This window comes from Gouania willdenowi, chromosome 20 (assembly GCF_900634775.1).
Source record: "Gouania willdenowi chromosome 20, fGouWil2.1, whole genome shotgun sequence".
NCBI classification, from domain to species: Eukaryota; Metazoa; Chordata; class Actinopteri; order Blenniiformes; family Gobiesocidae; genus Gouania; species Gouania willdenowi.
Window position 1 is genome coordinate 28,265,757 of NC_041063.1, and position 17,500 is coordinate 28,283,256.

Consider the following 17,500-nt stretch of genomic DNA (forward strand, 5'->3'; position numbering starts at 1 on the left):
AGTGGAGTTACTATCATTATAATAGATAAAAAACAATAACGTATTTACATTAAAAGACCTGTGTGAGACATTGTGTCACCGCTGACAGCAGAAGATTAGTTTTACAAACACATAATAACAAAATAAGAGTTATAAACTCAGTCTGTGATCACAGAAAACACAAAAACAGAATATGAAGCATTTTGGGGTTTTTTCTTAAATCAGGTGTTAACATGATACATAAATGCCTCACATGAATGTTTTAGGACTATTTTTCCTCAAAAAACATAAATGTCCAACTCTTACACTACTATCTATCCCCAAATCATCAGAAGCATATAATTATAGAATCAATACCAGTAGTTGAGTCGATTAAACCCAACTAACAAGTTTGGAATGATTTCAGGACGTTTCTAAAACAGAAGGAGTGTCTACGTACTGTACGTCTTATATAGTTTTTAGTTGAGATTCACTGTATCATTACGAGGTATGTTTAAATAAGAGTGGAGACTTTTTTTTGAATGTCTCACCCTTCAAAATAAAAAACTTAGCTGCAACACAGAATTACAAGACAAAAAAAATTAATACAACAAAAAACTACAAATAAATTAAACAAAAACACTAATATACACAAAAAATAAATCAAAAAAAAACAACAGTTACACAAATATGAGATGAAAAAACAAAAACACAAAAATAAAAACAAATGCATTGGAAAAAAGTTGAGAAAACGCCACAAATAACCAAAAGAAAACAACATAAAACTAAAAACAAAAGCACAAAAACTACACAATTATATCAAACGTAAAGGAAGGAAAACTGCAGAAATAAAATAAATCCTTCAAAATAAAAAACTTAACTAGAGAAAAACATTTAGCTGCAGGTCAGAAACCCGTGGTCCAGCTGCAGCTCAGCAGGTTTTCAAAGGGTCTGTGTGTGTGTGTGTGTGTGTGTGTGTGTGTGTGTGTTAGCCACTTGGATAATCTCATGAAAACAGTTTCTCTTATTGACATTCTTCACATTCCAGTTCAGAAAATCCCACAAGCTGCAGCGTCTTCACCTCCATCATGTCTCTGTGACATAGTAGCAGCTCAGCCCAAGGTCACACATCATTAGAGTCGTCACGATACTAGAAGTTCAAACTCGATACTCGATACTCAAGGGGGGGACTCGATACTCGATACTCCACATCTCACAGTGCTGGTGTTTCATGTTGATTCTGTCCATTTCCACGTTTAACTGTTTTCAGTGGTGGATTCTGGGAATTATAGTATAGGGCCCTATTAGTGTTCAGCTGCAGCTAAGGGGAGGAGCTACACATGTGTCTGTTTGTGTCTGCAGCAGCGAATAAAGTTATATCAATTGAAACAGGCGAGAAAAAAAGCAGATGAACCATAGACATATTAAGAGATCAACAGTATTTGATACTTTTGGTCACATATCATTGGTCTAAAGGTCGCGTATCATCGATAAATACATTTAAAAAAAATAAAACAACAGTTAAACAAATATGATTTAAAAAATAAGTGTGGTTAGAAATTGGTAAAATGGCACAAATAACCAAAAGAAAATAATAATAATAATAATAATAATGCATACATTTTATACAGACACTCAAAGACACTTTACAGAATGAAGACATTATTCTTTCACTCCATACTTAGTGGTGGTAAGCTACTATTGTAGCTACAGCTGCCCTGGGGCAGACTGATGGAGTGCACCATAGGCCCCTCCCACCACCACCAACACTCACTCACACACTACGTTCATACTAGGTAATGTGGGTGAAGTGCCTTGCCCAAGGACACAATGACAGATACCACAGCAGTGACTGTCCCCCACTGTGGCCCCTGGAACTCTCAGAGGTCTCCATCATCTACTGACCAGGACCAGACACAAAACTACAGTTTATCAAACACGACAACAACAAAAACACACAGAAAACACTGACCTCAGTAAGAGGTCAGTGTTTGTCATCACCATGGTAACGCAAACCTCCACACGACCAAGGACGAATGAGTGAGAAACACACACACACACACACACACACACACACACACACACACACACACACACACACACACACACAGTCTGTTCAGTCACAACATTCACAGTTTATTTACAGTTAACGTTCAAAACAGGAAGATTCACCACAAAGTTAGGCTCCGCCCCCTTTTTCAACCACTGGTCGACCTCCTTATTAAACACAGAGAGCCACACATTCAGCAAACCTGAGGGCGGCAGTTTGTTTGGGAAAAGTGGGCGGGGCAATTACTATCAGCAAAAGTGACTTTAGAGTTTAAGTGTTTGAGACGACCAATATGATTGGTTTAAATTGTAATAAAATAACGATGAAATCAGCAGGTCAAACATCATCTGTGTCTCAGCACGTTAACAAATGACATAAAGGTTAAAGCAGGGTTTCTCAACCTTAGGGTCGTGACCCCACGTGGGGTCACCTGAAAAGTCTCGTAATAATGAAATGAAAAAAATACTGATTAAACATAAAAAAAATTATTTTTAAAACAATAAATAGTTTTTAATATATGTTTTTAATATCTAAAAAAATTTAAATTAACTTTTTAACATTTTTATTTTATTAATGTTTATTTATCTATTTTGCACAATTAAAAAACAATACTTAATATATATATAGATATACAGTGTAGGATGAGGTAAAAAGCTCAAATAATTATCATATCAAAATAAAGCACCACATATCGTCTCAAACAACTGTATTCTACACTTTCACTTTCTCAAATATAAAATCTAGTTCAAGTAAAATTCAGTATAATATATTAATAATGGCTTGAATTTATATACAGATGTTTTCAAGGAGACTTAAAGCGCATAGACAAAAAACATTATTTATTCACAACAGTCATACTGGTGGTGGTAAGCTACATTATAGCCACAGCTGTCCTGGGGCATACTGACAGAAGCATGGCTGCCATTTGGCAGCTATGGCCACGCTGACCACATTCACGCACAATTCATATGTGAGTAAAGTGCCTTGCCCAAGGACACAATGACTTGGATAGAGCAGGATTTGAACCCCCAACCCTTCAGTTATTGGACTACCCACTCTCCCACTGAGCACTGGGTTAAACGCTTTGGATAAAAAAATAAACCAATAGGGTCATTACATGGAATCACATGGCGTTACCATGGCAACACATGCCCATAGAGCATATAGACAGTATTATTGTCATATTTCATACAAAAAGCTGTTATTTACCTCCAGTACTGAGAAATAAACACTGACTTAAAGGAACGTATACATAATTCCCACATGACGTCACATACAGACATTTCCTGACCCGGCGCCATTGCTGTGGTCGTTCAGTTAAACGTGGATTCTTTAGTCAGAGAAGTCAACAGACGGGCAACCTGGCGTACGCGGGGTGGTGCCGGGCAGAGGCAGCTGGCTGACGTGCTAAGCTAACTCAAACATATAGGACTGATCACTACATGCTACATTAACCCAAACATATAGGACTGATTGCTACGTGCTAAGCTAACCAAACATGTGGGACTGGTCGTTACATGCTAAGCTAACGCAAACACATGGGACTGGTCGTTACATGCTAAGCTAACACAAACACGTGGGACTGGTCGTCACATGCTAAGCTAACCTTAACATGTGGGACTGATTGCTACATGCTAAGCTAACCTTAACACGTGGGACTGGTCGTTACATGCTAAGCTAACCTTAACATGTGGACTGGTTGTTATATGCTAAGCTAACACAAACACGTGGGACTGGTCGTTACATGCTAAGCTAACCTTAACATGTGGACTGATTGCTACATGCTAAGCTAACCTTAACACGTGGGACTGGTCGTTACATGCTAAGCTAACCTTAACATGTGGGACTGGTCGTTACATGCTAAGCTAACCTTAACACGTGGGACTGGTCGTTACATGCTAGGCTGACCTTAACATGTGGACTGGTTGTTACATGCTAAGCTAACACAAACACGTGGGACTGGTCGTTACATGCTAAGCTAACCTTAACATGTGGGACTGGTCTGTGTGTGGAATTCCTTCATTCTCAGAGTAAGAAGCACATTTCCCTTTTGCAATACGACAAGAAAAACACACAATAATAAAATAAAAATAAAAATACTCCAAAATAAACAACAAAGATACAGGAACCAACAAATGACTTCAAAATCATCAGAAACAACAAAAAATTACTATAGAAATACAAAAATCTCTTAATATTATAACAACAAAATTAGAAAATAAAACAAAATGACAAAGACAATTATTATTTTTTAAACAGAAAAAATTCACACAACAGCAAACACACAAAAATGTGTAACAAATGTGTATGAATGCAGTTTTTAACACAATGGTCCACAAGGACATCAAAATATTCTTAATTCAGTTTATGGAGACAGAATGTTTGCAGTCACATGGTTTCACTTAGGACACACACACATGCATGCACAGAGCACACACTAACATCCTGATGTGTAGAACTGAATACAGATAGCAATGCCCTTCAAAATAAAACAACTCCATGTTATCCTAATTAATTTTATTCAAATATTTGCGACTCACTGAAAACGGCCCCAGGTATGGGTCCTGAGCCTCCAGTTGACAACCTCTGTTATAACTGATATCTACAGGGCTCTTATTGAGAAAAACTAATAAAGGAAGTGGCACCCTTAATTAAGAAGTGGTGGCCTTCAGAATAAGATGTATTCACTAAAATGAAGTAAATTAAATGATAATAAAGAGATTAATAAATGCCAAATATTAATATTTTCATTATACTGTAGCTTGAACTATAAATGTAATTTGAAAGAAAATGATTAAAATTGTAATATTATTAAATTATAATAATAAAATGAAGATTGATAATGTTAATGTATTTAAAAAGTGTCATAAATTACTTTAATAGCTTTGGTCCAAGAAAACAGGAGCTTCACGGTCTCAAAAGGGACCAGAACCACAGTTTGAATCATTCAATAATTGTTAAAAACTAATAATAATGCTAATCAAAAAAACGTTATTATAAGAAGTGATTGTAAAAACTTCTAAACAATATCAGATTTTAAATTACAAGTTACACTTTCACTGAAACACAAATACACGAGTTTAGTTCAGCAAATAAAAAGAAATGTAAATAATTCATTCATGTAAACATTAATACATGAATGAATGAATTCATGAATGTATTCATTCATTCATTACTTATTTATTTCAAATTTACAAATGAGAAATCAAATAAAATCTAACTGTGTGTCACAGCTGAGCAGAGCCAGTGTGTGGCTGTGGTCCTAATAATGTGGCTGATGTGTAATTGTAGCTGTAATCAGACATTTTAAAACTCAAACAAACTGATCAGGAAACAAAAATCATTCTTTGGCCTGAAAAAGTGTCAGAAACACAGACGTGTGTGTTTGCTTAGAGACAGAAACACTGATTATTAGAGAACAGCACATGTTCAGTAAAAACACTAATAGTCTAAAGTGAAATGTTTTTAATCTTCTGTGTATCGTATGAACTCAGATTTTAGGAATAAAGTGAGTCTAAAATGTGAGAAAAAGAACAGTAACAGTGTTTTCAGGTGTCAGAGACTGATCGTGTCTCATTTCTAGGAAAGACAAGAACAAGAATGTCAGCTTCGTGTTTCCCACAAAAGGTCACAAATTATCTGGAAATTGACGTTATTTATGTTTATTTATCATATTTAAACACTGGAGACGTCATCTTTACTCTATGATCAGATTTTACTCACATTTCTTGTCTTTATGTTGTTTTATTATTTCTTTGTTACTTTCTCTTCCATTTAAACCACTGGTTACTTAGTAAATACAGTCTAATTATTCTCTCCTTTTTTTAAAGTGTGATAAAATGGCCTCTACAACATAAAATAATCATGTTTTAATAAATAACAAGAAAATATAGCATTTTATTGTGCAATAGTATTAGTTTGTGGTGAATTTGTCCTAAAAAAATAGCCTAAAAGGGAACTATAGGAACATTTTTAAATGAATTAATTTAAACAATACTTATTTTCATAGACACTTGTATTTTTTAGAGTATTTTTCTAAATCAGTCATTTTACTTGAACTTAAGTATGTTTTAAGTTTACGTTTGAAGTTTTTAAGTAATTAGTTATATTCCTAAACCCAACCATTACTGACTAAAGTATTATTTTATTTAAAAAATAAAAATAAAAAAAAAATTGTACATGTTGACAAATCTTTTATTTTATTCAGATTCCTTTAATAAAACAAGTTCTAATTGTAGTAGATTTAATCTTTTCCTTTTTAAGTTTCTACATCAGATGTTTACTGTATGTAAGGGACACGTACCAAGATTTATTACCAACAATAAACGTAACTAGTAACTTTTACTTTGAGTATTATTTATTTGAGCTACTTTTTATCTGTACTTGAGAACTATTTAAATCATGTACTTTACTACAGGAGAACATGTAAACTCCGTAAAAAGAACAGATACGGAACCATATATTTATAAAGTCTTTAACAATCCATTCAGACACAAAATGAACAGAAATCAGATCAATCGATCTGATTAGTCAACTAAATGTTACAAGTCGTTATCGGATTAAAAAAGTCTGACATGGACGTTGAAACCCCGGCCGCTCTCCTACCTCTGCGCCCGGGGTCGGTGCTCCAGCAGCGGCTGAGCAGCACCAGGAGGAGCAGGGCGGGCTCCGCTGCGGCTCCCCCGGGGAAACGCGTCATGTCTGCGGCCAGAGGTCAGAGTACGTGTCGGCGTCTTCCTGGAGCTCCGTCCATCAGCCGCGGAGCAGCAGCTCTGCCCGGGGCCGAGGCTCGAGAGGCGGGCGGAGGGTCACACCTCCAGCTCACCGGGCGTGCGTGACTCCGTGAACACGTGCACGCGCACAGCATGAACGCACTGATGAAGATGATCAGCCAAAACATTAGGAACACTAATATTAAACTATTACCAACATGTTTAATAACCAGAGGAAAGTTTTATTTAAGTTAATGACTCAGCACATTACAGCAGGGTTTTCAACCTTCTTTTATTCTTTTAAAGAAATAAAATTAAAATAACACACAATCTTAAATAACTGTATTTCTATACTTTCACTTTGTGAAATATAAATCTAGTTCAACTAAAATGCAGTAAAAAACAAAAATTATATATATACACCCTGTATATCGAGCTAAAACTAATTCTAAAAACTAATTTCAGAAGGTCAATAGAAATTCTTGATAACAAAATAAGGTCCCGATCCAAAAAAGATTGTGAACCACTGATTTACAGCAACAATTCATGTTTAAAGTTGTTTAAATGGAACCAATCAGAGGACATTAGGAACATTTAATCTCTGTTTTCACTAATATGGAAATAAAAACTTTATTCAAAAAACAATAAATTAACAATTATAATAAAACATATGAATATAAACCTTTATAAAATTTAAAATATTGAGGCGGAAATATAAAGGGAGAACATGCAAACTCCACACTGAAAGATCTATAGGAGCACCAAACATTTAGAACACTAGGATGCACTAAAGACAGAGGTTCTCAACGTGTGGTTTAGGACCCAAAATAATTATGTGCTTTTATTTTGAAGGGGGTTTAACGATGCACTTTAATAAAAAAATTTTTTTTTTAAAAACTACTTAAAAATAAAAAAAAAACTACTATTTTTCACCAAATCAGAAGTTAGTTACAAATAAAACATGACCGATTAATCAAATGAATCCATCTTTATCATTTCATCATTTATTTACAAACAAAACACTTTAAATCTTAAATCTGTTGATCAGGTTAACTGTGGCCCTCAGGCGCCCCCTGGTGACCAGAAAGGGTATAGCAGCCATAAGAGGCAGACATTTTAAAGTTTGTATATAATTAATAAAAATAATAATAATTGAAAATACAAAAACCTATTTAAAATTATGACAAAAAGTTTGAATATAAACCTTTATAAATATAAAACATTGAGTGAAAAAAAAGAAAGGAGAACATGTAAAGGATCTATAAACTAAAGTGACTAAATCTTTATTTTAATCGACTAAAATTACTTCTACTATTGAACAGGTGTTGGTTTGTCTTTGTCTTAAATTCTGATTGGCTTATTTACACAATGCCCCGCCCTCTACCTCATACGTAGCCTCTGATTGGATGAAATTAGTTCAGATTAATTTGAGTCTTTTAAAGCATTTTTAATGAAGTTTTTGTCTCTAATGTGTTGAGTTTTAGTCACAGTCATCCTGAGTGTGTTTGTTTCTTTATTTCCACAGTCTGAAGCACTTTAGTGATATTTACATTATTTATTGACCTCACGCTGCAGGTATTTCTGCACAAACACATCTTTTATTTACACTTTTCATTCTGTTTTATTACATTGATTCTGTAGATGTGTTCGCTCTCACAGTTTTCGCAGTTCAAACCAAGCTGCAGATCGTTTGTCAGTGTTTTCTAACATTTTATTATATTTTATTGGAAATGTTAGATTTTAACTCAAGCATTTTTGTGCCAAAACCTGTGAATTTGTGTTGATTTATGACCTTTTCTTTAAAATAATAATAAAACAGACGAATGTAGAAGGTAAAGAGTAGAAGATTCTTAGTCAAAGAATAAACATTTATCCAAAATAAATCCTCAGAGTCTGAATTGAGGTTTGTTATATTTGTGGTGTCCCTCAAACATTAGTATTAGTCCCACAGTTGTTCCATATTCACTGAAATGTTAAAACTAAAATGACGACAGCTTGGTTTTTTCCATTTATTTTGGAGGTGAAAATTGTGTGGAAAAACTTAATGTTACACAAAATAAAGTGAAAACTATTTGAATAATTTGCTTTTCTGCACAGATTTTACATTATGTCCTTTTTACATAAATTTCATGTTTTACAATTGTCTTATAATTTTCACGCCAAAATAAAGTGTTTATTCTGAACCACTTCATCTAATTTGCCATTTTATTTTGGAAATCATTTGAACACGTTTAAACATTAATTAACAAACAGAAAATATTATTATCTTGAATCTGAAGTTTTGATTTTACATGATTTAAATAATAATTAATGATTATTGATCACTCTTAATTTAATACTTAACTTGTTTTAAATTGAATAAACTTGTTTGTGCTACTTAGCTTGTGTTTCTGTGTTTGTGTGTGTGATAAATGTGGATACAGCTGATTATAAATGATATTGACTACACATATGAAGTGGACTTTCAAATTAAAAGCAGGGATTTACTTCATTGAAAGCCTGTGTGGAACTACAATATTTGCACACAAATGTTTAAGTAATGATTAAAAATTGAGTGTCTTAATAATTTGTGCTAACCATGTGGAGGAGGTGCAGCTCTACTCTGAGCTCCTCCTACTTTGATGGAGTTTACAGTCATATTTAATTCATATTTAACACAAACACAGATCACGGTTGGATGAATAAATCAGACATTAACGACTCCTTTTATTTCCCCTGAAGCTGAATAATTCAATAACTTTAGTCTCTCAGGTTTTTTTTGTTTTGTTTAGTTTTCATATTTTTATGAAATTGTGCCGTGTTTTATTCCTTTATTGAACAAATGTCTCATTGTCGTTTCAGTTTGGATGGAGAAGAGATGGAGCCACAAAAGCATTTTAATCAAATCTTTGGAGTCATTTTGTCTATATTTGGTCATGTTTCGTTCGATTTTGTAAATTTGTGTGTTTGTTGCCAATTTTTGTGTAATTTTGTTATATATATATATAAAATTCTGTGTGTTTTTTAGGTTCATATTTCATGTTCAAATTGTATTTTTGTTAAATGTTTGTTTTTGGACATTTTTTTTATATTTATGTTCAAGTTTTATTCATTTTTGTTATTTTGTGTGTTTGTTATTTTGTGTATTTGTGGATTCATTTTGTGTACAGTGTTGGGTTTTATATATTTATAACTTCTTGAAAAACATTTTTTAGAAGATTTGCTTTTGGGTCCGCATAAAATCAGACCTAGGGCCACATGTGGGCCCCGGGCCACCAGTTGCTCACCCCTCCCTTAAATAGTGTTGGAAGGCCACCAGGAGACGAGGGAGGAGCCTAATCTTTCAGCCCTGATGTACTGACAGGAATCATAAAAAACGTGTTTATAACATTAATGTGAATCGTGATCAACACATTCTAGTGATTCCCAGGAGGATAAACGCTGCTGAGATGTGTGTGTACTCTGTCACCAAACAGTGTGTGTGTGTGTGTGTGTGTGTGTGTGTGTGTGTGTGTGTGTGTGTGTGTGTGTGTGTGTGTGTGTGTGTGTGTGTGTGTGTGTGTCTGTTTAAAGTGACAGTTTAATGGAGCGAAAGCTTTCAGAGGAAATGTGTAAACTGTGAAAACACAGATTATTGATGAGGAAATCATATCAAATTCACAAAGTGAAAACCAACAAGCAGAATATCAGAGTGAGTGTGTGTGTGTGTGTGTGTGTGTGTGTGTGTGTGTGTGTGTGTGTGTGTGTGTGTGTGTGTGTGTGTATAATCAATATGAAACGCCCTCAGGACAAATTCTGACCTCATATGATAAATTTGCAATAAAGTGAAAGATGATTTATTTGTTCCATGTTTATTTAATTAAAGGATGATGATTAACCCAGTTGTTCTCAACCTTTTCAAAATAAAGGTCCCAGAGAGCAGGGACCCTCCAAAATAAAGGTCCCATAGAGCAGGGACCCCCACTGTAGCTGAAGGTGGTTGAACACAGACATGAACATTGAAGAACAGTCATGTGGAGACAGGACCATCTATAAGGGGGAATAAAGGAGAGATTTTTGGGGTCCATCCATAAAGTCAGTAAAATGATGGTCCATTGTTCTATGAATCTGTGATAACCACATTTATTTATTCATCTGAATAATATCCACTGTTATCCAGGAACGTTTATTATTATTAAATCCTGGTTTTAATCACTAATAAAAAGGTTAAAAATGACCAAAAATGGTGGAAAAGTATTTTAAAAACCACAGAAATTGATTAACAAACTTAATCTATTTACCAAATCTTTATCTTTTCTTCAAGGCAGAAATGCCTCTGAATTTGTTTTATTTATGGTAAAATTTGATATTTTTCAATAGCCCAATTTGTAGTTTTATTGTAAGTACATTTTTATTTATTTACTTTTATATTTTGTGTTGTCTTTCAGCATTGTCTATAATTTGTGATATAATGTAAAAGGTGGCTTATTGTTTGTATTAGTACTTGTTGAATAAATAAATAAACAAATTAAAAACACAGAAATGGGTTAAGTGTTGTAAATTACAGTGGCAAGAAATAGACAGAAAAAGTGATAAAAAGGGTTCAAAGTGTCAATATTGGCTTAAAAGCATCAACAAAAAAAAACTGTGAACAATTAGTTCAAACTGAATGTGGTTAAATTTGCAAAAATAATCATGAAATATGATGAAAAGAAGTTAAAAGTGACAATAATAGGTCAAAATATGTGACATTAGGTGTAAAAGTAGTAGAAATGGTTTATAAGTGATGAACATGTCTGGAAAGTGGAAAAAATATGTAGAAAAGTCATTAAAATGTGATGTAGAAGTGTCAGAAATGGGAGAAATGTATCAAAAATACATTAAAAGGAGCAAAAATGTGGCATTAAAAAGTGTTGAAAATATGTTAAAATATGGTGAGTTTGGTGGAGTTGTAGAAATATGGTAAAAATAAGTAAAAATTAGCTCAAATTGTTCAGAAAATATTCTTAGTTTCTTTAAGGCATACGGTGACCCCCTCCCAGTGTCTCGCGACCCCAAATGAGGTCCCGACCCCAGGGTTTAGAACCGTGACCTAGAAGATGAAATATGAATGGATGATGGATTAAACCTGTTTTTTGTCCAGCAGCGCCATCTGCAGGACACAGATTGTCAGTAGCTGTTTCAGGCATTTTTAAAAAAAATATTTATTTCATTTTTATATAATTATTATTGCAATAAAAGTTTTACTTTTTATATTTTTATTTTTAAAAACTTTTATTAGCTTGTGTTTATTTTTAAATTATTTAATCCCTGACTTTTTTTTTGATTCGCCCCTTAACTTAACTTGTGATTTATTAATAATTTATATATTTCACTGTACTTGTTTATTTATATTTGCCCGTAAATTTTATTTAAATATGTTATTTATCTTTTAGTCTTTTTAGTCTCCTGTTTAATTGAGCATTGCAGAAGCAAAGCATGCTGGGATATGATGTTTTTGTGCGTTTTTTATTTGTTATTTTTCTTTTCTTTTAATTTATCACTGTATTTGGTACTATTATGTAATTAATATTACATTGGACTTATTTACTTTAATCCGTACATTTTAATTAAAAATGTTATTTATTTATCTTTATTCTTATGTTTAATCATGTTTAATGGGGGCTGTAGCAGCAAAGCATGCTGGGATATGTGATTGTGTCCGTGTGGGCAGGCCTTCAGAGTCACGTGGTCTGGGCCTTTGTTGACGTGAGGCTGAAAAAAAATCAGCAGAACAAAAAAAAAAAAAAAAAAAAAAAAAAAAAAAAGAAAGAAAAAAGTCCCGGAGAACCGACCGAGTCACCGACCGAAGCCTCCAACCTTAGCCGGACATCACGCCTTCTCTGCAGCAGAGCTCCGCTCCGGACCTCCAGTCAGTGAAGCGTGTCGGTGGATCCTGAAGCCGGGGATGGTGATGGAGGCTCTGCTCGGGCTGTGAGTTCCAGGGCCCGGTTCTGTGTTGTCTCCGTGTCCGACCATGGAGCTCCGATCCTGAGGAGAACCTCCACCGTCCGTCGGGTTCCGCCGAGCCGTGGATTTAAACCCTCCATTCATTTCTTCTCTGGGCTCCAATCCTCCTCCATCCTCCTCCTCTGATCCTCCATTTTTCCGACCCCTCCTCCATTAGTCCATCATCCCCCACCATGCCTCCTTTGTGCCGGTTCCCCTGCGTCCTCCTCCCGCTGGTTCTCCTGCTTTTACCCGAGGTTCGAGCATCTTTCTCCCGCGGAGGAGCAGCGGACTGCGGCCCTGTGAAGTCTTCCGAGTGCCCAGGTAAGACCCACCTGTGTGTGTGTGTGTGTGTGTGTGTGTGTGTGTGTGTGTGTGTGTGTGTGTGTGTGTGTGGGGGGGGGCCGAGGTCAAACAGAAGAAAATTATGACGAGTTGTCATGGAAACCACCGGACGGGTGTGTTTTATTTAAATATTTATATTTACATGCAATTAATTATCTGACGTCACGATTATACCGTTTAGTTTTGGAAAAAATAAAAGAAACAATAATTATATATAATACATTACTGCATACACATAGTTTTAGAGTGTGTAAGTTATTTAGTATAATATTGTTGTATGTTTACTATTACTATTTTTGAGTATGTTCATTTTTAAATAACATTTACAATGTAATATAAAACTATAATATAAAACGATTCTACAAGTGATACATTTCATTACTAATTAAACAATGTTTTAAAACATATTTTTAGAGAAAAAAAAAGTCCTAAAATGCTTTAATTAAATCATCTAACTGAAACTGAATAACTCTAATTACTATTATATTATAATTATTCATTGCATGTGCAAAAAAACAATAATTACAATATTAAACATTTATTTCACCAGTGGAGACAAATTACATAAAATGAGAAATATTCTACAAAACAACAAGAATGCACACATGAATTTCAAAGATACACAAAATGAAAGAAAAATACACAAAAAACAACTGAAATAATCAAAATTACTCCAGAAACATTAAAATGACATTAAAACACAGCAAAAAAATACACAAAATGACAATAAATGAAGATAAGATAGACCTGTATTTGTCACACACTGGTGAAGTTTGGTAACAACAATGACTTCAAAACACCTCAATTAAATATACAAAATGACTCATAAAAACAAACTACAATATTACACAACATGAGAAATAATATACAAAACAACAAGAATACACAATGATTTTAGGAATACACAAAATAAAATAAAAATACACAAATGGCAACAAAACACGCAAATAAAGGAATTAATGCACAAAAACAAGATGATTATAGAAAATAATAATAATAATCCAGTTGGAAAAAAGCTACAAAGTAAAAACAAGGACATTAATCAGACAGTGTGTGTGTGTGTGAGAGAGAGAGAGCTCTATTTTAGAGGTTAATTATAGGGTGCGGCGGTGCAGGGAATGTGGTGAGTCCCACACACACACACACACACACTATTCTGTTGTTTAAGTTCAAAATATGAGTTTTTTAATTCATCTTTTATGCTCTTTCAGAGACGACATCATGCGTGTGCGGCTAAAGGCGCTAAGCTAACATGCTGTGCAATGCAATCTACTCAATCACACTAAGCATTAGCATTAACATCATTAGCATTAGCGTTGTTGCTTCTTACACATCACAGAGATGATTGTTAGCATTGGGATGTTTATTATACTGGGTTGACTATTAGCATTAGCATTTTTAGCATTAACATTGTGGCTTCTGAGGAGAGGAACTGTTGCAGAGTCGATTGTTAGCATTTAGATTTTCCTATTACCGAGAGGATTGTTTTGGTTAGCATCTCATTAGCATTAGCATTGTTGCTTCTGAAGATAAGTATTAAAAGGTGAAGAATTGTTACACGTTCAAAATGTTTCCTGTTAGCTTTGGGAGTTTCATATTACTGAGCTTACATTTAGTATTAACATTTACATTTTTTAGAGTTAGATTTATTGCTTGTTACTGAAGAGACTGTTGGCATTAGCATCCGTTTAGTTGCTTCTGAGTAGAAGAATTCCTAGGAGTTTATAACATTTTAGCATTTGGGTTTTTATAGCATTGAGTTGTTTTTTATTATCAGCACATTAACATTTTTTAGTTTGTTGTATTGCTTGAAAAAAAAATGTTGGTGTTTTATGTGAGTGTTGTGATTTTCATATCACTGAGGCAACTGTTAGCATTAGCAGTATTAGCATTAGCTGCATTGCTTTTAACGTGGATAAGTTTTTGTTAGCATTGGGATATTTGTATTATTACAGAGGTTAATGTTAGCATTAACTTCATAAGTGTTAGCATAGTTGCTTATTTGGAGAAAGTTATTAGTTCAGATAGTTAATTATTTATATATTACTTGATAGTGTAGTAATAGTTAGCATAAGTGTTGTAGTTGTTTGTTGGTTTTCCTCAGAGTAAATCTGTATCTGTAAACACACCGCTGGTGTCGGTAACCATAGCGACAGCGTCCAGGAGCACACAACGATCCGATGGGATTTTTATAGTACGCTTAATAAAGAGCGAGACACACACACACACTGTGCGTGTGTGTGTGTGTGTGTGTGTGTGTGTAATGACAGAGGAGGCAGAGGTCACTGTTCTCTGTTATTAGAGCCTTTAATTGGTCAGCCTGTGGACAACTGGTCAATCAGCTAACATCTGGAAACCACTGTCAGTGTGTGTGTGTGTGTGTGTGTGTGTGTGTGTGTGTGTGTGTGTGTGTGTGTGTGTGTGTGTGTGTGTGTGTGTGTGTATAGTGTGTGTGTGTGTGTGTGTGTGTGTGTGTGTGTGTGTGTGTGTGTGGGGGGGGGGACTCGCCACATTCCCTGCACCGCCGCACCCTATAAACAAACATCTTGTACAACAAGAGTTTCAAATATTAAAACGTCACAATATGTTGTTCTACTTTTAACTGGAGATGAGAATATCATAAAAAAAATATAGAGTTAAGTTGAGGTAAACAATTGGTTTTAATGTTGGATAATTGGTGATGAGAATGAGATAATAATAATAATAATAATAATAATAATATGAGTCAGTCAGGAGACGTCCTTGTGTGAACAACAACTCCAACATTGTATCTATTAAAGTCACAAGTCAACTTAATGAGTTCCTTTAACTTTGATTTAAAAATGTTCACATGTGATGCTGACTTCAGCTCTGCTGCAGTTTGTTCCACTTCTTTGCAGCATAACAACTAAACACAGCATCACCATGGTTACTGTGAGCTCTGGGCTCCACTATCTGACCTGTGTCCATAGATCTCAGAGACCTGCTGGGTTCATACCTGACTAACATCTCACTGATGTATTCTGGACCAAACCCATTCACACATTTATAACCAGCAGCAGAACTTTACAGTCTCCTCTGAGGCTGACTGGGAGCCAGTGTAATGTGTTCTGACCTCTTTGTTCTGGTTCAGACCTGAGCTGCAGCGTTCTGAACCAGCTGTAGATGTTTGATGAAGACCATTACAATAGTCCAGTCTGCTGGAGATAAAAGCATGGACCAGTTTCTCCTGATCTTTCTGAGTCATTAAACCTTTCACTCTGGAGATGTTCTTTAGGTGGTAGAAGATGTTTTTGTGATAGATTTGATCTGATGCTGAATGTCAGATCTGAGTCAATCAGAACACCAAGGTTTTTGACTTGGTCTTTATCTTCTAAAGATCCAGACTCAGATACTTGCTGACAGCAGTCCTCTTTTCATTGTTACCAAAGACAATCACCTCCATCTTGTCATGGTTTAGTTGAAGGAAGTTTTCACTCATCCATCAGTTTACTTTTTCTAAACAGTCACACAACACCTCAATGGGACCATAGTCATCTGGGTTCAGTGATAGATATAGTTGTGTGTCATCTGCGTAAGGCTGTTATTAATATTTATTCATGTAATCAATGATTTCTGCTGCTAAACTTAACTTAGTTTGCATTTAAAAAGTTTAATTATTCAATGGGAAAAAGAAAATGTAATATTGCATTTGTTGGATTAATATACTGTAATAGTGATGGTGGTTTTTTCTTAACTATCTAAAAATAATCAGTGTAAATCCTTTATTAGGTTCAAACATTTTAAATTATACATTTAATAATTGAATATTTAATTTCAATCATTTTTAAAATAAAAGAAGAAAAACAATCATTTTAGAATAACTGATGAAGTTATAATAGTTGAGCTTTAGTTTGTGAACACTGTGTTATCTGTGATCGCATTAATAAATAAAATGACAGAACGAGATTCTAACGTAAGAGCGTTTGTATTTTTTCAGATTTGTCGGAGCAGAAAAGTGACCTGAGGGTTTGTGACACGGGAACGTGTCGCTTTGGAGGAACCTGCAGAGAGAACGGTGCTGACATCAAGTGTGTGTGTCAGTTCCACGTAAGTCACACACACACACTGTTTCAGTATCCTCATCTTTCCCTAATCAGACTCATTACAGGATAATAAACATCCTGATATTATTACAAACATGCTTAATACTAATAATGCTAATCTCATATTTCTGACGTTACGATGAAATGATCCCACATTTCACGTCCGTCTGTTTGCTACATTTGTTACACATTTAGCTGCTTGTTGTGTATTTTTTTACTAAAACATTTCATTCCATGTAAAGCAGAAATAAATGTGTGTTATGAGTTTGTCACACCACAGAAACATCTGAAAGATGAAAAAAGTATAGAAATTAAATCTCAAAATCATGGAAAAACCAGCACTTCTCTCTGCTCTGAAACGCTGGGGGCGTGTCAGTTAGAGGCACTAGAACCACGCCCACGCATGGGAAGGGCACCGCCTTTAT

General features: G+C 34.6%; 2 protein-coding genes across 3 annotated transcripts in view; one reads left to right on the forward strand and one right to left on the reverse strand.

Annotated features, from left to right (window-relative positions):
* LOC114453950 (melanoma receptor tyrosine-protein kinase-like) overlaps positions 1 to 6,824 on the reverse strand; it is a 32,299-nt gene extending 25,475 nt beyond the window's left edge. For both annotated transcript variants that reach the window (XM_028433988.1, XM_028433987.1), the window contains exon 1: positions 6,614 to 6,824. In XM_028433988.1, coding sequence (XP_028289789.1) covers positions 6,614 to 6,707 — 94 coding nt within the window. In that variant the 5' untranslated portion in view covers positions 6,708 to 6,824. The remainder of the gene's footprint in view (positions 1 to 6,613) is intronic.
* Positions 6,825 to 12,411: 5,587 nt separating this feature from the next.
* Positions 12,412 to 17,500, forward strand: part of LOC114453975 (tomoregulin-1-like) — an 11,031-nt gene continuing 5,942 nt past the window's right edge. Inside the window, exons 1-2 of the mRNA XM_028434034.1 lie at positions 12,412 to 12,990; positions 16,970 to 17,079. Coding sequence (XP_028289835.1) covers positions 12,861 to 12,990; positions 16,970 to 17,079 — 240 coding nt within the window. The 5' untranslated portion in view covers positions 12,412 to 12,860. The remainder of the gene's footprint in view (positions 12,991 to 16,969; positions 17,080 to 17,500) is intronic.